At 40.5% G+C, this 22,638-nt stretch overlaps 1 protein-coding gene and 1 long non-coding RNA gene across 3 annotated transcripts in view; one reads left to right on the top strand and one right to left on the bottom strand.

Moving 5' to 3' along the window:
• Positions 1-254: 254 nt before the first annotated feature.
• CUNH20orf85 (chromosome unknown C20orf85 homolog) lies at positions 255-5,801 on the bottom strand. Its single transcript, XM_027697294.1, has 4 exons — positions 5,698-5,801; positions 5,067-5,148; positions 4,003-4,098; positions 255-1,892 (listed from the first exon to the last, which is right to left on the bottom strand). The coding sequence occupies exons 1-4, from the start codon at positions 5,757-5,759 to the stop codon at positions 1,758-1,760; spliced, it is 375 nt and encodes a 124-aa protein (XP_027553095.1). The 5' UTR covers positions 5,760-5,801; the 3' UTR covers positions 255-1,757.
• Positions 5,802-5,928: 127 nt separating this feature from the next.
• The window catches only part of LOC113974284, a 228,675-nt gene continuing 211,965 nt past the window's right edge, over positions 5,929-22,638 (top strand). Inside the window, exons 1-3 of one of the 2 annotated variants that reach the window (XR_003536514.1) lie at positions 5,929-6,061; positions 8,318-8,412; positions 13,219-13,648. This is a non-coding gene — a long non-coding RNA (uncharacterized LOC113974284). Of the gene's footprint in view, positions 6,062-8,317; positions 8,413-13,218; positions 13,649-22,638 lie in introns of those variants that run through there. The other variant, XR_003536513.1, reaches the window with a different exon arrangement.

Raw genomic sequence — 22,638 nt, forward strand, 5'->3', positions numbered from 1 at the left:
TTAAAATACTGTTCTTAGGATGATCTTGGCTGTTCACAGAACAGTTTACACAGGTTATAGTTAGTAGCTAAACTGCAATTTAGCTTAAATTTCCAGAGTCTGATTCCAAGTTATTCTTTATTCTGTTTTTTAAGTAATGTGTCTGAAGTTACTCCTGCTATGTGTTCTCATTCTTGGGTAATCCTTCCAGAGGATATGAGTCACTTCTCCATTATTTGTAAAGAATATGGAAAAAGTAAAATATTATTATTTTGTGGGCATTTGGAACTGGATTAAAAAAAAAAAAAGGTGGGATGTTGATCATTGTGAGTCATTTCTTGGGAAGAAGGGAAGAACAAACACTGGCTGCTGACTTACTGCTAAGAAAGCCAAGCACTTAGTGCTGACTCAAGAGGCAGCTATTGATGGCTGGAGAACACAATGGAGATCCTGCAGCAGGATTAAAAAGCAAAGTCTTTCCTCTTTAAGTAATAAGGAGTTAGAAGGAGCTGCCTGTGTTGACTTCTTGGAGGCTCCTTTTTGTTTAAGCAACCTTCTAGTTTAAACACGTTGGCCAATTAGAATTACATCCTGCTGCAACGGAGTCTCCTTCCAGTCTCCAAAAATCCTGGCAAATCTGCAGGGAATGAAGTGCAAGACTGATCTCCACAACACGGGGGAGCTACACCAGTAACTCCCAGTGCAACCCTCTGCTGTTCCTGAGTATTGATCCGTCCTGGTTGGGACAAATAGTGGTACACACAAAACTGAAGGGACATAAATGCCTTGTAACCCATTTGCATTCTGATCAACTAATTGAAAAAAACCCTGTTTTGATACCAAAACTGATTTTTCAAAGTGACTTCGTGTCACTGTGGCCCTTGCATACTTTATTTGTGTACTGGGAACTAAATTACTTCTGTGTGTAACTACACAGAATACCTGCAAAGAGCACACAATACAAACCCCAGTGTATTTTATAATTATGACTTAACTACACTTATGCTTTGTGTGCTTTTTTCAAGCTCCAGTGGACACACTGTGATGAAGCCTAATAATTGTTTTTTTCTGCAGGTGTTTTTTGTGTGTTTGCTGTGTTTTTTTAATGAGGAAAGCTTCTTTCCAAATGCAAGGATGCAGTCCCATGGCAGCTTGAGCCGACTGAAGTCATGCCTGACACCCTCCTCTGCATCTTCTCATCCTCTCTGTACAGAAGAGATGCTTTTGTGCCAGCACAGGCACCTGAGAACTCAACAGTGGCCAGGTCAGTGCTCATGGAAAATTAATTCTAAACACAAATTCCAGCACTGGTAAGTGATGAATTGGGCATGAGCAGTACAGTTGGATTGTCAGGAACATGGCAGTCTGTATTTATATTTGAAGAATGCTGTGAAACTGAGTAGGAGTAGAGGATCTCATGGAGAAACAATTATAAAAATTTGCTCTGTCATTCCAACTTCCAGTAAGTATTTTTAAATTATAGTCTTATTAATGCAAATAAAGATAGTACCTGCTTTGTGATCTTTATCTGAGTGCCTTCATTGTTATTTTGAAGTAAACCTGAAGCAGAGTTAACAGCCACAGATTTCAAATAATCACTAACAAGCAAAACGCTCCATGAAAATACATTTACCAAAATGATTGTGGATGTTTACATAAATCACGTGTAAAGCATAAATATTCAACAGTCCACCAGTCCCCTGCAGGGTGTTTAGCCAGGACTGCAAATGGATCTGTGTGCCTAATCTTGATTTCCTGTCAGTCCCAGGCTCCCGGGCTCAGTTCAGACTCTTGCACAGGGCTCCTTTGCAGCTCCGGATCTGATGGTCGATCTCCAGCTCCAGCCCTGGAACAGCAGATCTCCAGCCAATGAATCCCTGCGTAGTTTTAGGCACTGGAGGAGATGGAAGCACCTAAAATAAAAAGAATGTGTAAAACTGACTGATGAAAGGGTTTGTGATTCTAATTGCTGTCATGCGACATCATCTTTTGTGCTGCCGTGTGGATGGAAATGAGAACTTATAAAAAAATAGTGGTTCCAAATGTAATTTGCTGAGTTAATATCTTGAAAACATTGACATTAATGAAAGGAAACAAGAACTTTGAGAGACAGCCCAGGTGCATGCAAGTTTGATTTACAACACACGATAGTTTATAATTTAATTAGAATAATTTAGGTCCCATTCTACTGCAAGACACAGGGAAAGAGAGAAGTACAAGGGCCAAATTCCAATGAAGCAACTAACTTTCAATTACCACCCTTCTAAAACCAAAAAGCAAATTATTGTTTAGTAGTGTATGTTAGCAGTCTTTTTTTTTGAAGTTTGGTTCAATCCTAAGGGCTTTAATGGTTTTATATTCTTAGGGGAAGAATTTTATCTGTGTCTTTAGCTTTTTTCCCATACAGAATAATCATCATCATCATCTTTAAAACTAATTAACTTCTCTAAACAGGAGAAATGGTGTTTTCTAGTTGCTGTAATATATTTGGTAGCAGTGCAGCCACAGAATAATCACTTTATGTCCAAATGCTAAAGATGTTTCTGACCAAGCTGGCTTTTGCATCAAGAACTACTTACTCATTCCACCTTCTTTCTACTTGAAAAGATGGGTAAGCAGCAAGTTAATCTGCAACTAATCTAGCTAAGGAGGAAAGAAAACAAAAGCCAGCAGTGTCTGTTCAGTGACTGCTGTGCTTACTTTGGCTGAATCATCTCTGTTGGGCACGTTCTATCATTTTAGCATCTGGGGACTCAGTAGAGCAATACACAGCAAGAGAACAATGTTTCAGTTCTCTTGCCAGAGTTGCTTCACTTTGTTCTTTGGCCAAGATTAGAAAATGTTTATGATATTTAGGTGGAGCAGTTCCTCAAAAAAGATAATTTTTTATGGCCAGAAGTGCCACCCACCGAGCAGGATAATGAAGGGAATCGTGTCCCACTGTCGATCTGGGGGAAGGGACTAGGAAGAAGCTTTTACTAATCTGACCTCGAGAGGAGAAGAGAGATGACTATTGCCACCAAGGTGAATGTGCAGAAACACACAGAGTTCTGAAAAAGGAGGTGAGAAACTTCACTCTGAACACGTAAAGAGTGACCTAAACACAGCTAACCCTGCTCTTCCTCCAAATCCCGAGGTGAAGGAAGCTCTGCTCCCTGTGTCAGTGTGCCCCAGGCTCTGCCCGGTGCTTGAGCAGCTCACAGCGGGGTGACTGTGAACGCCCCAACCCCCTCACTGCTGAAACGGACTGAAACTGGAACTTCACTAAAATCGGTGTTGGAGAGTCTACAAACTGATCAACAAGTAGCACTGATGGCAGAAATGATGCCATTTCGTTGTTTTGCCGCACTCAGCACTAGCACTTAATTTTTGTTTCAGTTTAATCTCAGTAAAAGCTTTTACAACTTCCTTACCTTATCTTCCCACCCTTGGAATCCTTTGAAAGAAAGCTGGTTCAGCAAGTAAGAATTTCCAGTCTCCTTCGTTTCCTTAATCTTCTCTAAGTGGACTAACCTTTTTTGTTAGCACCTCCTTACCCTTCTATGAATATATTCCTCTCCCAATGTCACTGCTTTAGCTGCCTGTATAGTTACCCTGTTCATTGGTGATTCTCACACAGTATATTTAGAAATTAAACCTTCGCATTCTACTGTCTTTTCCAGCTGTTTGATAACGTCAAGACACTGAACATATATATGAATCATATAATATAAAATCAAATAACTATTACTTTGCTCGTTAGAACTGGCTTCCTATTAATTTGTGCCACTAAAGAGGACAGTGGCATTGTCTGTGCCAGCAAGAAGACTCTCTTAAATAAAGGTAGAAAAATTACAACCCCATCCAAAGGGCAATCTTAAATGCTTGTCTTAAATGCTTTCAAAGCATTGCTCGAGTTGCAAATGCAGTTTACTTTGACCTTTAGTTAAAGACCCACCTCTACAAGACAACTGGTTTTTAGAGCTTGTGTGATTTCTTACAAGAGATATTGTTGTATTACAATTTAAAGTGTAATTTTCTAACCTTAATGTATTTTTCCACAGGTGTCACAGGGCGAATCCGCATGTGTTCTGGAAGCTCTATCTTGGGCTTTGCATCTTTTTTTTCATCTCCTATCAACTAAAACCAAAACATAATTAAAATTTGGACTCTATATATTTTGAAATTTACTGCTCTTTGTGTTATCCACACCATTTCCCTCGTTGCATCTGAACTTCCTGTTCTTTCCATCTCAAGCTCTTATTTCAGTGCTTTGGAAATTACTGGATTTTTTTTTGTTTCAGAAGGTGATGTAATTCTGAATTTCAGGTGGAAGGCTAAATATTGCTGCTACACCACGGGTCCAAAACCAGGTAGAAATACATCTTATATATGTATATATGTCTTATATGACTACAAAGCAAAGATTAATAGATGCTAAATACACCTATTCACCAATAGCAACTGTGCAAAGCTGGTACATGTCACAGACCACAGTCACCCAGGATGGATAATGAAACCATGAGGACCAGGTTTCAAAGGTGCTAATCTGGATGCCTACAGGGATTTTCTAAAACTCCTAGAACAGATTACTTCTACATTTATATTATAACCATGCAGGGGCTGCATCAATCCTGTCCTTTAGCAATGGAGTACTGTGATTCCAAATGGAACATTATGTGCTACTATATTCTAATAACATCACTGAGAAGAGACATCGCTCCAAATATTTTCGTTTGTTGTAAATTCCCCCACTGACAATTTAATTAGCTGGAACCTTTTCCCCTAGATTTTTAAACTACCATATGGATAGACAAAGGGGAAATATTTTCCTGTCAGTGTGCATCTAGTACTTGTTAACACTACTAGCAGTCATGTTTCTCAAGAGAAATATATCAGAATATGCACAGCATATAAATTACCACTTGCTGTTATTTTATTCAGAGGAAAACTGAGTATTTGAACCCAGTGCAGTTGTTACCTCGGATCCCAGCTTAGCAAAGCACACTCAGTACATTTCTAGTCTTCAGAGCTCTCCTAATTCTGTGTCCAGATAAATTTGTGTGCAGTTAGATTTCATGTGTTGCTTACATGCCATTCAATTTTACCTCCTCGAGAGGTGTTTTCAAGAACCCCCATTTGTCAGACCATCTTTTTGCAGCATCTCCTTCCTTTTCGACGCATTTTTTCCTGAAACCAACCAAGAAATATTAAAGATTACTTTGAAAGCTCTCATTAAAAACCAAAAACTCAATGCACAAAGCCAACTACTAATGGCACAAAGCACAGAGATTTAGCAGGAATCTTTAGATATTTACCTTGAAAATAACTTTTACCTTATTATCTTAACTTACAACACCAAGTTTATGTGCGAGTTACCATTGTCTGACTCAGAGGTAACAGGAAAACATTTTCCATAGGTTTGAAACAGCGCGTGTGAACACAGTGTGTGAGGAAGTGGAGGAGGCTGAAAAATAAACTGCAATGTTCTTTCATTTACTGTGGACTGATTCGACGCCCCACACGCGGCGGGGGCTGGAAGCTCTAAAAACCTCGATTTTTTTTTTACCAAGGCACGCTTGTGAAAGCGCGCACAGTCTTTAAACACACACGAAGCGAACTCATGAACAACCCCTTCAGCCCGCGCCTCAGCGGAGCCGCGGGGAGGGCAGGGCGGCGGCGGGAGGAGGAGATGGAGGGGAGCAGCGGCGGCTGCCAGGGGCGGGCTGGGGCCGTTACCAGTAGTTGTCCCGGGCTATGAAGTTGCAGGGCTCCGCCTGCCCCGGCTCCCGGTGCGCCATGGCCGCGGCGGGGCCCCGCTCGGGCCGCTCGGGGGCTGAGGGGCAGCGGCGGCGGGGGCGGCGCCCGTGTGGGCGGTCACAACATGGCGGGAGGGGCGGGCGCTGCCGGGGGCGGCCACAAAATGGCGGGGAGCGCGCGAGCGCTCCGTGAGGGGTGGAGTGGTTCTGGCGTCGCTCCTTTGTCCTCCGGCCGCTCCCCTGTGACACCACGGCCGTATCTCAGGGGAAAAAGTATCAGTTCCCCACGCCGTGTTTTGTTGAGGCACCTCAGGAAACCGCGGGAAGAGCGCTTGGTGTTTTCGGTAATTTATTTTTTTTTTTGTGCGTCGTTTTTTGGGAGGAGGCGTCTTTTTTTTGTGCGCTTTTTTTGATGCGTCTTTTTTTTTTCTCTCTTTTTTTTTTAACCGTTTGTAGGAAAACACGTTTGGGTTAAGATGGTGAAAAGCTGGTGCCTCGATTGAGGAACCAGCCGTGTGTCAAAGGAAGAAATGTCTGAGCTCTTAGTTTAAGGATTAGCCGGGCTCCCCTCAGCACAGAGCTGAACACTGAGCTGAGAGTCTCTTTTAAACCTGGACAAAGGGAGTTGTTCAACAGCCAAAACTTTTAAGTTTTTTAATCCTTTGAAGTGGACATGAGAAAAGTTGAAGGATAGTTTTTATTTTGTTAATCAGCTTGTCAACATGCCCAATGCTCAGAGCGTATGTGTTACAATGGATGTTCGTTCCTGCTCCCCAGTTTTTTATTCCTGGTTCCTCTTGAGACACACCAACACTATCTTTTGGTAATTGCAGTGGGACACAACATCAATCCTGTGACATACAGTGTCCTTCTGATCTCTTTTTCTGGTAAATGTTCTTTATGAGCTACATGCCTACAATAGAAGTTCTGGGAAAGTCCTCAACACACTTTATGGGTTCTGTGTGAGAATCCAAAAAATATTTACAGCTTGTAAAGGGTCCACTGTGCTCCAATACATTAATATTTTTGGCTCTCCATCAATTTTTTGGAAATTTTATTTTCTTGCTGTTCTTTATGAACAATTTCAGCAATGAGTGCAGCCAACTGGCTCTTTGCCCTTGTGGGTTTAAATAGTTCCCTGACCTCTTTCTTTCTGTCTGGAGATTGACTTGTGCAAACACACTGTAAATAGTTAATGGGGCTCTCTAACACCATGGGCAGTTATTATCCTTATTACAGGATAAATTCAGAAAGGTTTGGACTTAAGCTGAGTGGTTTATAGGCAGTGTGTTTGAATGCTTAATTACTAGCTCTTTTTTTCATAGAGCGAAGGCTCTAAAGGCCTTAAATACTTAAGTATGAGAAGACTATATACATTTATTAGTTATTACTCTATTTGAGTAAGAGGAGAATAAAAACTCCTTCAGTAGTCCTAAAATAGCAATTAATACTGCTCTTCTGGGTCTCTAAAATCATTAAAGTATCAACAAATGGAGCATTTCACTTACATGCCATTTCTTGATTCTCTAATTGATAATTAGACTAGCAATTAAATCATCTGAGTCTCGTATCACACCCATAAATGCTTACTCATTGTCCTACTTAATTAACTCCTGCTGCTTAGTCACATTTGTCTCAGGAGCCCTCTTATTGCACTGATGCTTTCTGTGAAAAAAAGTAATTTGTTAATGAAACAATCAAATTTGTAGCTTACTGTGTCAGGGCTTAAACTGCAGTAGCATTTATCAAGAGAGATGAAACTTCCTACACAAACATTGTGAAAATAGAATTTCAGAATGTTCAAGCTTTTCTCTTTTCTGTACTTAATTATTTCTCAGATGAGGGAATGTAGTAATTGAGTAGTTAGTTTTAGGTCTTAAGTTCTTATGAGCACAGGGCAATATTAGAATTGCACTTGCACTATGAGAAAAAAGTGAAATAGGATTTTAATGAGCTAATAACAATAGTGAATGACAGGAATACAGGTCCCTTGAGATTCCAAAATCATTTGCTGGAAGTCTGGATCTTGTAGCTACAAACAGCAGCGTTTGTCATCACCTGACAAATGTTGAAGAAGATACTCCATCACTTAATGTATCATGTTTAAATAGAATAAAGTCTCAATACTCGGTGCTTCAGATCGATGACCCCTTCCAACTCAGAGTATTCTGTGATTCATGAATCCTAGATCTTCTAAGATGGGTAAATTCTAATCTGGATGTTGCCATAAATGCTGAAATTCTAATGCTTCCTGTCCTCTTCCAGTTAGGAATTAGCCAATTATTCAGCTGCTCAGTAGTGCTGCTCTTCTTTCAGAACTTACAACTGTTCTTCCAGAATTTACAACCTGTCTATAACTTGAGAGCAGTGGCAAACAATGTGCATTAACCCAAATGCAATCTTTGTTTAGCTGTACAAATGCTTCCAGCAGCACAGAATGAGGCAGTACAGGAAGGTCCCGCTTTTCCCAAAGCTTCAGGATGTTGTGTTGACACAAATACAGGTGGTGCTGCTCTGTGAAATAGGTCAGGGGACCAAACTGACTTAAATAGACTGTGCAGAAAGAGAAAGTCAGCTCAGTGTTTTAATGTCTTTCACAGAACAGCTCCAGGAGCAGTTGTGCCTCTGCAATCAAGGCAGCAGACAGAACGGAGACAGGAAGAGGTGATGCCTGAGCTGAAGTGAACAACCAAGGGTAGGTGGATATCTTAAACCTCTCCTGCTGCAAAAGACTGTGATGCAATTGTGGTTTGTCAATGTTTGGAGTCTTCAAGATCTGAGTTAATTTTTGGTTTCTGGAAATCTCACATATCTGCCCTGATAGGAAAATGTTAAGGTTTTTTATATTGCTTGTTTATGGAGAAAAGTGTCCAGATGAGCACACAAGAGCCTTCTATGGGATACTCTGAAATTATTTGTAGGAAACAAACCTGTTGTCTTTTGAGTTCTTGGTAAATATTTGTGAAAGTTGTTTGTTTGTGATTATCTCCCACTCAATATGCTGATATTTACTTCTAGAGCAGCCTTAGCCAGGTAAGGACTGTCTCAGCTTTGGGTAGACCCAGGTGTGAAGCATCATGAAAGTGCTTGGGAGATTCTTCATCCAACTTTGTCCTCAGCCCGTGTTGTAACACTGTTACTTACCATGAATTGTAGGAACTGCCATTGGGAAATGGGACAGCAACAGTGCAAATGAGAAAGTGTGGCTGTTTTTCTCCTTAGTGATGTAAAAGCTTGCAGGTTGATAAGAATTTGTCACTAAGTGAAGCTTTGAATTGTGTGCTTGTTATCTGAACAGTTGTGAAACAAACTAGCGACTGTAAAGGTCTGGTAGAACAGAAACATGTTTTCTTATGGAGAGATGGGTGTTCTGGACAGTAATTCTTCATGGGAGCAGCTCTAGCACAGGGGGCTGAGCAGCTTCTCTTGTGCTGGTTCCTGCTGGGAGAGGTGTTTGAATGCTGGTTTCTATGTGGGAAGTTCAGGCAGGGCAGTGTCCCACGTGTGTGTGCCATGAATAGCACGTGCTCGTGATTTGGGGAATTATCCCAGAGCTGTGTCTCTAACAAGTGTGTGACCAGTAATTCCCAAACCTTCCTGCGGTGCTCCAGCTTTTGCTGGATGTCTGGCAGCTCTGCAGAGGCCACTGGCAGTGCTCTGACGAGGCTGTTGGCTGGGAAAGTAGAAAAAGTGCTCTGCACTGATGGGCGATAACAGCAGGGAGGGTGGAGGGATGTTCTTGTCCCTGAGGAAACCCGCAGAGCACCAGTCCCTGTTCCCTGTTGGTGTTCCTGAAGTCCTGCACTTCACACTCTGAGCACTGCCATCCTCACAGATTCTCCTTCAGCTGCACTGAGCTCGTGTCTTCCCCCCACGTCAGCAATGCCAGCACCTCTGAGAGTGAAGCTGTTTGCTGAGGGGTTTATATTTCCATTTGTGTATCTCTGCTTAGGCTCTTGCATTGAAAATGTTTACCAAAAATATTAATTAGTACTGGCAGTTCTATGCTTGCTGGTTCGTGGTTTGCAATATTGGGTGTGGAATCTAACAGAGGAGGTTGTGAGCATAACTTCAGTGTCTTTTACTTTTAAATAGTATTTCAGATGTAGGCAGCCTGAGACTGCCTTGTTATGGATACTGTGATTTAAGCAACAAAATTCCATTGACACTATAAGCTCAGGCTTCATTCAAAAAACCTGCTAAAGTCTATCACATCAAGAATTTGTTAATATGTTAATTGGAGTTCCTGAATTTCCATTTGTGGAAGGAACCCAATGGCTTGGTTAGAATCATATGTTGTGGCAAAATTTAGAACTGTCATCTTATTGTGGCTGTAATTATCCAGTGGCTTTTGAAACAGTGAGGGTATGTCTGTTTTCTCAACAGTAATGTGTTCCTTTTTTTCCTCCATAAAATGGCACTTGCAGCTACAGCTTTATGCACATTTCTCTGGACCTTGTTTGGGTTTGAGCTTTACACTAAACCTGATGGATACACTCACATTTCTATTGTAAACTGGTGGAATAACTATACATGCCCTCCAAACGAAATTATTTCTTCTACTGACATGGAGACCTTTGTCACCTTCAAACTGGAGCATGTGTTTGTATTAAAATCCTTTAGTAACTGGTGCTGTCTCTGAGCACAACTCCCCAGCCCTGGTTGCAGAGCTGGCAGAATTGCTGCCCTACTGCAGTTTCCAAGAATATGGCCCCACTTGTAGGCTGCTCAGGGTAAAAATATCTTGTAAATGCCAGTGTGCAACACTTAACAGAATTCTCCTGCTGCTCTGTGCTGAAGTACCTAGGCACAATATGAATTAAAGATGAAGGAAAAGGCCACAATTTTAAATTTTTGTTGCATTGTATACACTGAAATAAAACTCTTCATGGTCTTTGAAAGTATTTTTTGTTTCGATACAGTGCATGCTTCAAATCAGAAAGCGTCTCCTTTTTTCCTTTTGCCTGAAAGGCAGGGGGTCTAGGACATTTTAATAGCTTTCATATCCTACTCTGCAAATATATTATTGCAGCACAATAGTTTCTTTGCATGAGAATTGCTTAAATGATTCAAAAAGGATCGAAAAATATATTTCAAGTTTTAATTTTATGCACAGAACATTAATGAGCAGTGCCCCTTAGAGACTTGCTGTCAGTTTAACATATTCACAATAATCTCAACACAGATGTTATTCCATCTAAATCCTTTTAGAGGGAAGAAACCAGTAATTTTTCCTTGAAGAATGTCAGAAAATATGTTATTGTTGAAATTACATTTTGATCCCAGAATGCTATGTGAGAAATCATTGCTAGGAAGAATAAGTAGCACATTGTTTCCGAGGTAAAATGCATGTGAAACTTTTTTGAACCTCCTGTAAATTTAAAACCAAGTCAATGTTCTGTTAGTCTCACGCAATTTTGCTTCCCTTGAGGGTGATTGCAGGTGCTGATGGAATATCAGCATCTAATTGTATTCAAATTGAGGGTATTTGCTATAAGTTCAGATTTCTCTATTTGTAGCTGCAATGTGATGAAATGATTGTCTCTTTTGGATACGTTTCCCCGTGCATTCTCTGAGCACATAAATCAGAAAACTTGCTAGAAAGAAAGTCCAGACTTGCAGTGACAGTTTTTGTTGAAAAATGCTTTAATCTCTCCCTGTTGTGTGTTCTGTGATATGCCTGTATTTGCTTTATTTGGTGCTCTCACATTGTGCTCTGCCTGTCTGAGCACAGCTCAGGCAGTGAAATGATGCTGATACAGTAAAAGGGGTAAGGTTGTAAATATTATGTTGAGAAATACTGGAGGAGCTCTTTCTGTTCCACTGAATCTCAACCAAAGTTGATCTTGGGTGGAGAAGCTGTGAGGGGTCACTGGGGCAGGGCCTGGCCATGTCTAAGTAATGTGAAAGAGCACCTTTAGGGAAGTGTTGGATGACTCAAAGCAGTGGTTCTGCAGTTTTCCCAGGTTCTAAGAACTCTTCTGTGGGTCCATAAATAAAAGAATAATACTTATAGTTGTTGATAGCAGAGTGCACAGTGCACTATCGGTTCTGTGCAAAGAGAGCTGGTTGGGGTAGGTCCCATCAGGTTTTTCTGAAGCTCTTTGGTGGAGAGGAAGGTGAAAGATGGGGTTACATGACCAAAAAGCAGGAGAATTGCCAGTTCCAGTCAAAGAAGTGTTTCAACCTCTTCTTGGGAAAGAAGTGCAACTCCTGCAGCTTCTCTGTGGGTACTGTTGACAGAACTCAGTGCCATGGTCCAGCAACTGCAGTGGGGGTGGATCAAGGGTTGGACTTTATGATCTCAGAGGTCCCTTCCAACCCAACTGATTCTATGATTCTGTGAACTGAAGGTTGCAGTTGTGTAACACAGAAAGTGAGATCTCGGTTTCAGGGCTAAAGAAACTCTGTTTTGTGAGCCCTGATGCACAGGATGACAGGGGGCATGGCGTGGGGAAACTTCAGGATAGTGCAGTGGAATATCCTTTATGACAACACATTTATTTTGTAGAAGCAGATGTCTTGATGCCAGATAGCTTTTCATTTCTCCACTTTGCTGTTAAGGGTGCTACAGAGAGAGCCACTGTTAATATGGTGATATAAAATAGTTGCAAAACTGCAAGCAAGCACAAAAAAGACAAAACTTCCCAACACAATTGCTGGGTTTAAATAGGATATATCTTACTTGAAGTAACAAGCCTGGAGAATGAAATTCCATTCCTGTGTGGAATACAAAGAGAAAGAAATGCATTCAGCAGCAATCTGTTGTTTTAATAGTAGCTCTAGGAGGTCTTGGGATTTAAATTATTCACATTGTCATACTTATGGCTGGGTTCATCCTATTTTATACTTAGGTGCATTCCAAATGCTCAGTATTTAGATGTGTACACTGTAGGTAACGTTGCCATAGTGCAGAATGGCTGTGCAGTGACTGTAGTAGAAAAAAGACCAGATAAATCTATTTTCCCACTATCAGTAGTTTTGACATTGAGAAAATATAGGATGCTGGTATTAAATTTAGGTTAGAGTTTTGTTGCCTTTGTTTATCCTGAAAGTAGAAAGTATTTTTTTTGTTATAGATTTGGAAAAAGGTTTATTGTTATCAATTACTTCATTCAAGGTTTGGTAACTTCTTTGATTTGCTGCTCCTTATTTAAACTGCACCTTTAAAATTATCCTGAGCAGGTTCATTCCTGTAAGGAAAATCAGTGTTTAAATAGGTGCTGTAACATGATATATGCAATGAAAAGGCAACTGATTAAGCATCTTAATGTAGCTATAGACTTTGGTTTAATAGTTCTTTGACTAACCCAGATTATGACGTATAATTTGACACATACACATCCCAATTCAATGAAAACCTCTTTCAGTAGCATGTTAAATAGTGCCCACTCATGCAGACTTGCACATTAAAGTCATTATGGGGGAGGGGGAAATTGTAAGAACAGAAAGAAAGTTTACTCTTCCTCTTTATAGTGAAAACAAATGTGTTTTTCTCCAGAATCTGCCAAGCCTGTGTTTTAATGATTTAACAGATGGAGTTGGCACATGTGAACCTGGAAGATGCATCTGTCTGATTTTTCCAGTCTGAGGATTTTTTAACTGCATTAATGGCACAGACAATGGTAAAATATCACCTCCCCAGGCTGCTTTGCTCTCCTAACACATAATGTCTCTTAAGGAAAAAAAAGTGCTAGGAGACTGGGGTGAGCAAAAGGCCAGAGAAATGAGGATTTGAAAAGTTTAATATTTTCTGTCTTCACTGCATTAGGCTTTTAAGGCTTTCACTTCGAATTTCATGTGTGCATGGTGTGGAAACAGAAATTCTGCCTAGACAATGTTATCTGTGATCTCAGGGTTCTGTTAATTAATTAATGGTTCTAAATAAACACCGTTTAAGTAAGGAGACCAATAGCCACCAGTGTTTTGCCTTTTATAATTGAAATGACTGTTGCATTTTCAATTTGATAATTTTACTTTTTTTTTTTAATTAGTTCTTTCAAAGGTCCTACTCATGTATAACCTTAGATTTAGCAATCTCGTTTAGCCACTTGTGCTGTTCATTAAAACAGGTAATGCAGATGCTTAACTGTTTTAACTGTTTGGAATGAGAGCCTTAATTTGAATTCCTTTTAGAGTGGAATCCTTAGCACTCACTTGGATTTTCTGCTGAAACCAATGAACTGCCTTCTTGGGTAGGAATCTCTTGGTTAAATGCAGTGGTTATTTGCAGTGTCCTCTGGAATGACCCACTGTGGTCCCTCCCAGCCTGACCCATCCTGTGAGTCTCTGAAATGTCTCAGCAGTGCACAGGAATGGACTCAATTCTGCAGGGATCCCTGTGAGAAAGTCCCTCTCCTGAGGGGGACAATTTCCCTATTTTCCAAGGGCCAGGTCAGTCCTCCCATGAGCTGCCCAGCTGGTTGCACTGACACTACAGACAAGCACCTTCTTGCATGTGGAAGGGCCCCTCATTCTCCTTGTCCACAAAAATGTTGGGATAAAATGCAATTAATCTGCCCTGGGCTGTGAACTGTCCAGTCCAGGCTTTAACAGCACCGTGCTTTTGGCTTTGCTTCAGCTTTACTGCTGCTGAGAAAGAAGATTTCAAGAGGAACATATTCCATTGTTAGTGAAATTAGCACAAATATTCTGTCTGACATATTGAAAAAGTTTAAAATGACAGTGAAAAGGGCAGGAAAACTATTGCAAATGCTCTAGAGCTGCTTTTGCTGGAGGAAAAGGTGTAGTCACAGAGCTGGACATCAGAAGTACCTTCACTTCTCTGTGTCTCCATCTCTGATTCCACACAAAACACTGGGATTTGCTGATTAGTCTAATGAGAGATGGTACCTCTGTCTGTGAACTTTGCCTTGCCAGTGTTATTACATGGTGTGTTTTCACTTCAGGAAAATCAGTTCAGAGTTGATGCTCCACCTGCACTTCCTGGTAGATAAATGTGGGAGGAGATAGAACCTCATGGATCTACAGGTGTCTTGTCTGCTTTCTTCCATCTTCTTCCATCTCTGTAATACTCCAATCTTGATGTCACAGACCTGTGAAATTAGAGACACATTAAGTAAACTTACTCATTGAGACAACTTCTCCATTTCCTGTTGTTTTGTAGAGCTTACATTGCCTCAATTTATGTGCCTAAAAATGAAGTATGTAGATGAAGTGAGCTATCAGTAAATTCCACTTGCCCTGGGCTATCAGCCATCCCAGGATTCAGCAACCTTTGGAGGTGCCTATTTCATTTGACAGCAGCTTAGGCTGCCAGCTTCAAATAAATTCATAGCTTCTGGTGGTAGTTAGGTGGGTGTAACACTACTTTTACTATCTCTCATGTAAAGTAAGTACATAAATAGGAGGGTTTCAAAATGCCTTCACACAGTTAAAAAAAAAAAAGACTTGAGCCAGTGCAGAATCAAACAAATTTCTTTGAATAGTCTGATCCCTGGTTCATGTGGGTAGAAACAGAATAAATTTTTAGAGAATTGGAGAGGAGCACTAAAAAACTGCCTTCAGAAGCACTCGAGTCCCAGAATAAAAATCCCAGTTTTCTGTAAGTCTGGGACACTGAAAAATCATTGCATTGACCATAGCAAGTATCACTAGAACTGTTTGTTTTCTTAATGCCCTTTCGTATTTTAACAAATGGCCGTGATAATTTTCCTCCTCATTTTAAGGTTTGATTAATCAGTTCAGTGTGTTCTTTCTTCAGAAGGAAACGTGTTACTGATATCCCTTGGTATGAGTGACATATGGGTTCCACTGGAACGATAGAACGTCCTTTAATTCAGCCAAACAAAAAGCTGCCTGGCACTCTGTTCCTCTCTGCTACTATTCCAGCCAAATTTAATTTGCAAGAGTGATGTGGCTTCTTTGTCACTGGCTGTGGAGACAGAACTTCATGGGGATGAGATCCTTCCTGCCTGGGAGGTGTGGTCTGCAGGGCAGAGGCAATAATCACAAAGGTGACATTTCTCTTGCACTTCTCTCTTAGGCCAAAGATTTTAATGTTGCAGCTCAGATCAGCCAACAAATACAAAGCAATGGGAATATCTGAAAACGTGAAAATACCCTACATTGAAAGAGTTCTTTCCTTCCTTTCTATGTTTTCCTTTCAAGTTTTCTGGTGTTTTTTTTTCTTTTAAAAATTCTGCATTTTTTTTTATTATCATCTTCCAAAACACAGTAAGGTAAAATCCATGCTAATGGAAATTGCCTTGAAATGCAGCAATGGAAATTACATACTCTCCAGGATTCAAGCCAGTTAATAATCTGGATAATTCCAAAGTTCTTCTACGTGCTTTGCTATGTGTGAGAAGACAATCCACTAAGATCTTCTTTTTTAAACCCAAAGCCTCCTCTCAACACATTGACAGTGAACATGATACTCATTGGTTTGTATCATGCTGAGTGTTTATTCTTTTTCACAGCATTATTAATTATGGACAAATATTTTAGGGATCCTTTGAATGTCGTGTACATTTTACCCCTCCAACAAATTCCAAATTGCAACTGTGTTGCCAGCTGAGGAATTTTTATTAGCTTTGAATTCCTTATTTAACTTTTTTTTCTGAGCAGTGATAGGTAGGGTATTTTATTCATTTACACTGACAGTAGAAAGAGGAAGGTAATGCTCACTCAAAGTCTATTCCATACCCAGCAGGCTGGATCCCCTCACACTCTGTTGGTTGGTGACCAGGAGCTAAAAAGCAGGTGAATAGAACTGTCTTTGTGAACAGTCTTATTGTCAAGACTCAATTTCAAAGTCTAGTTGTACCAGAAACTCAGAATTTGAAGCAGAAAGAAAGGACAGATACACATGGGAGAATTTTTTTATGAACGACTTTCCAAATGAAAACATTACAGAACTTTGAGTTTTCTAGTGATCAATTCCATTATCTGTGGATAAATCCATAAACATCATCTGCATCTGACACAGTAGGTGAAGTGCAGCTTTTAGGAACCTTCCAAAAGATGGCAGTTCTGTATCGGGCTGTGCCCAGATGTCCCTGCTGCTTGTTCAGAAACTGTTTGTACTCGAGCACGGATTTAGATTTTTTTTTTTAGTAATCTGTTTATTAATTTTTCCATGGAATAGAACAATTTGTGTGGAAGAAGAAAAGGTTATATAACCATCAGCTTCCCCAATCTTACAAACCATCCCATTAGAATGATGACAGCAAAACCAAGTTTAAAGTGATTAAATTTATGCCTTGTATATAGACCATGCTGACAGGTTTTTTTTTAAATAGCTTATATCAGCCTTAAAGTAATCTGTGATACAAGAATTAAAAAATAAAAAGTAATAACAATTCAGGTATTCAGGACAGGAACTCTGTCTCATGTGTTTTATAAAATCTAAGGCAGAAGGAACCTGGTTTCAGAGGGGACAGTTGGGTGTTACTGTACAGGCTGATAATCAATAACAGGTAAACCAGGCACTCACTGTCCCAGTCCTCAGTGTTGGTAGTTCCTTGTTTTAGTACCAGGTAAGCACAGCAGCTCACTCTGCTTTTAGTCATAGACTGTCACTGCTGTGAGAGAAGTGAACAACTCTTTGATCATGACAATTTGGGTGCCATCTCTGTGGTGCTAAACACTCTGAGAAGACAAATTCTCTCTGCAGCCCCAAGTGTGACTGAGTGCCTTTAAGGAGTACAAAGTGCTAAATGACCTTTCATCACTTTAATCACTTGACTGGCTAGAAAATTTTTTAATGAAGGTCATGCCTGGAAAAATATCATAGATGAGAGTGTAAGTGGCATCTTCCTGACTCTTATGTGCTTCTCCTGATGCTGATCTAAAAATGTTCTCTGAAACCAGTCTCTTTTTCCTTGGAAGATAATACTTAAAGTAACAGAATTTGAATGTACTGTGTGGTATCAGATGGTGAAGACTGGTGATTCTTTAAAGCAGTGGTTGGTGTAAAAAAAAAAAATCAGAATTTAAAAACTTTCTCTGTGCCAGTTGTTTTTGTAGTTTGGTTGAATGCCTTTAATCCTGTTCCCACTGTATAAAATAAATCATTGGTATAATTACTAGTGCTCCTGAAGGCTGGTTGTGGCCTTTAGAAACTGGGCCAGAGAACATAGTCAGTTTGACTGTACACTGCTTTTTGAAAATGTGGTGTCTTTGTTGGATTTTCTTGCAAAGTCAGGAACTGCAGTTACATCCCCACCTTCCACCTTGGTTGCTTATCCCTGTAATGGACATTATGAAGCCTCCTGGGTGACTTTTCTGTGGGCATGAATCAAGTGATTCTCTCCTCCTCATTGAAAACAGTAAAACTGTGAGTGGGGAAAAAAGGCAAGTTCCTCAGTGAAGAGATTAAGCTTTCAGAAGAGGCTGGGAGGAAGCCATATAATAAATTTTAGGCTGATGACCTTTCAAAGGGAGGCTTGGAAGGAGAGTAGAGATTAGAGGTTTGGCTTCACATCCAAGTAGAGTTGCTTGGAGTAATCGTACAGGGAATAAGTGATTGCTTACAAGGGTATTGGGGACTGAAGAAAGAATATGATATATTGAAATTATGTTAATATTTTTAGTTTGGAAGATTAGCTGGACTCGAAGTTTGTCCTCTCCTCTGTAACTATAGAAGCTGAAAGTGAATTTATTCAACTGAATCACGGTTGTTTTTTAGAAGAGCAGGGAGTTGTCCACTGCTGTCAAGAAGATGATAACCAAGAGTAAGAGATAAATCACAAGTTAAATATTCAAGAGTAACAAATCTAAGGCAAGTTGACATTCAGTTTTCAGGGATGGTTGAGATCTTTTTTTGTGCAACTCTGCAGCTAGAAATCCTGGAGACTGTAATGCTGAGACCACGCTGTTTGCACACCCCTCCAACTCTGCTTGCCCTGGCATTCCAGCATGGGACCATGCTGGGAATTCCTGTATTCCTCTCCATGGTTCATATGTGCCTGCACTCTCCTTTGGATCTGCTCTTTTCTGATATTCCAGGACTCAGTTCACACGAGCTCATTTCACAGGACTGCCTTCCCCTGTACTTTGAAAGTCCTTAGACTGCAATTTGAGAGTTGCTTTGTTGTTCCTCTTCTAATTGGTGCAAGGAAAGCAGTCTGCAGAGACATCAATATTAAACATCAGAAGGCAGTTTTCTAAGTAGAGCATCTGATGAGGCACGTGAGAGTGTTGCAGGGAAATAGGTCTATGCTGGCATTACTAAATGAAAACAGCCCACCCTGTTTGAACAGAGACAGAGGAAGCACCTGCATCCTGGGTGATTGGGATGCTGGCAAAGAGCTTCTTTGTCAGTCCTTTGACTTCAGACACTGTCTTATAATTTTCACTGAGAAAAGTATATACCAAAGAAAAAGAAAGGCGAAGTCTGGTTTTTATTTCTTTGCATGTTCAGCAGGAGGACAGTGATTTGTGTCCAGACACATCACATTGTTACTCAGGCAGTGCAGGACCGTGAAGTGTGATAGGTCTTGAAAGATGAAACCGTCTCTGTGGGACAGTCACTCTGGGGGAATTCATTTATCAGTTTGTATCATGCCTTTCCAAGGCAAATCAGAGCAGCAGAAATCCCAACATCTGTGGTGCGTGCTCTTACTTTTTGAAAGTCAAATATAAACATAAGCAGCAGGAGTGCTGTTCCTGAGCTGAAATCTATGAGCTTTGTCACAGTGTCATTAATGTTTTGTGTTTCTGGGCACGTGTTGACTGTTGCTCTGTGACGTTTGGGATTTGGGCTTCAGAGGAGCTCCTGCAAATGTTGCCTTCAGTTTCTGTGTTATGTAAATTCATTCCTTTTGCATTACTTTTTTTTTCCCCCCCCATCAAATTTTACTATCATCTGTAGCTTCTAGTGGACCCAGGCTGAAAGTAAAGTGAAGCGGAGAAGTAAAGTTTTCATCTGATTCTGCATGAAAGTCATGTGTACAGGAATTTTTACAGACTCAGCTCAATACTGTAAGGCCTTGAAATTTGCTTAAGTCACACACTTGCACAATGCTCTGTAGGATTTAGTGAAATCTTTTTACTCGGAGTTTGTCACCTAATTTAGAAGTTTAATTACACTCCTGAAACTGCTGAGGTTATTATAATTCACCATGTTTCCTTAGCTGCAGGTGAGGCAAGGGAAGACTGCAGAAAGAGTTGTGGTGAGACTTTCACTTAATATGCTGAGATCTTCCTGTGTTTTTCCCATGACAGCTTGTCTGCCAGTTTACATTCCTGAGCTTCAAATATCACTCCAAGCTAGACATCTCTTGAAACCTGACCCATTTATTCCATTCCTACTCATCACATTTTGGTGAGGAGGCTAGGCTCTCATCTGATTGTAGTCTGCACAGGAAAAAGCTGAAGGAAAACACAACTTTTATAAATCTTCACTGAAGGGGGGTGGGAAAGCTGCTCTGCAAACTGGAAGTTTTGTGATTGAGCACAGTTTTTTCAAATCTCAGGGTGCTGCAAAAAATGAACATGAGAAGAATGAGAAAGAAAACAGTAAGAACAAAATTCTCATCCTTATGAAATCTGCTCTCTGGTGCTGCAGTGAAGCATTTAATGCAAATTAAAATCAGGTCCTAAAACCATACTGAGCTTTCAAACTAATTTTTTGTTGCCCCCAGTCTTGCTAGTGCTGCTTTCTGTTTGATAGTTAAATCTGGACTGTTGTATGTGTGCAGTCTTCATGAATAAATGTAAGCTCTTTTTCTATTAAAATAGAAGGGGTATTGTCTGCACTCTTGACTTTTCCCAGGTTTTTAAAACTAACTCTTCCTTCTGTCACAGTAATGTCTGGAACCCGTAGCAGTGGATCAGGATTGTGTTGTCCAAGATGCCTCATGAGCACAAATGGCAGCTCTTGTTCTAAATGATTTCCTTTGGCCATGGGTGCAATGAGCTGGTTGTGTTGGGCTCTGTTCTGGGGAAGCTTTTCAGCACATGAGGTGTAACACAGAAAGCTGATGGGCCAGTTTCTGATTTCAAACATGGGTAGAAGCTGTTCAATTGATGACTCAATTCTGTATTTTCTACTTCAAGATCGAGAAGGTATCAATGTACTCTGGTGTCATTATATTTTGTATATTTGAGGTTTCCCAAATAACCTCTTGAATTCATATGGTGGTAGTTTTAGTCTACCTTTTAAACTAAGTTTCTAGCCTTTATAGCTACTGAGAAGTTGGAAATACAGAGTAAAATAAACAAACATTGCTTCATTTAATAAAACCTGAGCATCCTAAGCATCATGACTTCTGAATACATGAAAGACCTTAAAATCTCACTGTCTTGTTTAAGAAGGTCTTCAGATTCAGAAAGAGCTTAAATGAAGTTCATCCTGGAGCAGACAGGCTCCAGAATGTCCCTGTGTCTGTGCACTTGAAGGAGTGTGTGCCTGGAGTGGAGGGTCCCTTTACCCAGCTCTCCCCACGTGGGTGGATTTACCTGGGCTGTGTTATCCCAGCAACAGCTGATGGTGTTTTGTCCTAAAATAGAAAGTAACTTCAGAGACTCCAAGTCACTCTCCAGCTTCAAAGCCAGCTATGTCAGACAGGTGGGGGAATGGCAGATTGCTACAAATCAGTCTTTGATTAAAATCTCCTGGGCTGTTCAAACAAATTTGCAATTTTTACTAAACACAAACTCCCTGTGCTTCATTGATGAGAACAGCATGTATCTTATTTTTGTGCCCACATCTCACTGAAAGCTAATGCCACCTGGCACCAAGGCTGCCTTGGAGCTTTTCTTCAGTTCATTCAACACTTGATTTTGCAGTTGCTGATGCTTTTTAAGTGCCTCCTCCCCCCTCCAATCGATTCCATAAACTTTTCTTACGAACTGCAGAAAGCAACGCTCCCTAAAGGAACAGGATGGCCTCTCATGAGAGATGAGCCCTCAGCTGGATCTTGGAAGGAGCAGAACCTACAGGTTTCTCTTTGGCTCTTCATGTCTTGTTCTGTAGCTTCAAACCCAGCACCGGTGAGAGAATGATTTTAAATGTCTCTCAGCCTTCCCAGGGAGGAGCTGGTGTAGTTCTGGGAAGAGCTGGGTGTTCTTCCTGGGAGCCCTTTCACCCTGTGGCTGCTTCCTTGGCTGAGGGAACACACTCAGCTGAGCCACCTCTTTCCATTATCCCATGTGACAGCTGTGCTGCTGGAATTAGCTGCTGGTGTTTTGATAACACTGTGCTCTTCCACATCTCACCTGAAGGCTGGGCAAATAAAATGGCATCAGTAATGGTATCTGATGCAAAAATTATCAGTTTGTGCAGCTGTGGTGCAGCTATTCTGAAAAATCCCTGAGGATTTTCTGTAGGCAGTGTGAACTAGGATGGGTCTTGAATTTTGCTTTAGGCATAGTCCAGCTGCCACTGAGAAATAAAGGTAAATACAGAAACTGGAGTGAAATGTGAAGGCTAAATTAAGAAGAGGAAGGTCCACAGGTGAGTAACAGCCCTATTCTGACCATCTGATGGAGACAGACATCAGCATGCCTGCATGCACACATTTGCTTTTCTGATCTCTGCAGTGTTTTTAAGTGGATCTTCAATTCTCCTAGGAAACCATCATTAGGCTAATTGAGATGCTACTTGTACCTTTAAAATAACAAATGTCGTGATACATCTTTAAAGCCTTTCAAACAATAGCATGACATTCATGCAGGATATCAGGTGCAGTTTATATAAACATTTCAATTACTGTGAAATAAACTATTAATGTTTTCAAAGCAAATAGATTTTCCTTGTATTTAAAACTGATTTTTTTAAATGATTTTACAACATTTCCCAGCACAGTGAGGGTAGAAGTAGGACTCGGTCCCAGAGAAGTGACTTTTTTCCTAGGGACTATTTAGCAATGGAAGTTCTTTTCTTCTCTGTAGAGAGCAAATGGTTCACAAATAGTTACTACCACTGCTGGTAGTAAATTAAATAAGAGCATGG

This window comes from Neopelma chrysocephalum, unplaced genomic scaffold (assembly GCF_003984885.1).
Source record: "Neopelma chrysocephalum unplaced genomic scaffold, ASM398488v2 Primary Assembly neopelma1_119, whole genome shotgun sequence".
Taxonomy (NCBI): domain Eukaryota; kingdom Metazoa; phylum Chordata; class Aves; order Passeriformes; family Pipridae; genus Neopelma; species Neopelma chrysocephalum.

Coding starts and splice junctions, on each gene's coding strand:
- CUNH20orf85 (XM_027697294.1), bottom strand. CDS start 5,759: ATGGCGCACCGGGAGCCGGGGCAGGCGGAGCCCTGCAACTTCATAGCC. Junction 5,149..5,697: donor ATAGCCCGGGACAACTACTG/GTAACGGCCCCA, acceptor GGTTGGTTTCAG/GAAAAAATGCGTCGAAAAGG. Junction 1,893..4,002: donor CTGTGGAAAAATACATTAAG/GTTAGAAAATTA, acceptor TTTTTATTTTAG/GTGCTTCCATCTCCTCCAGT.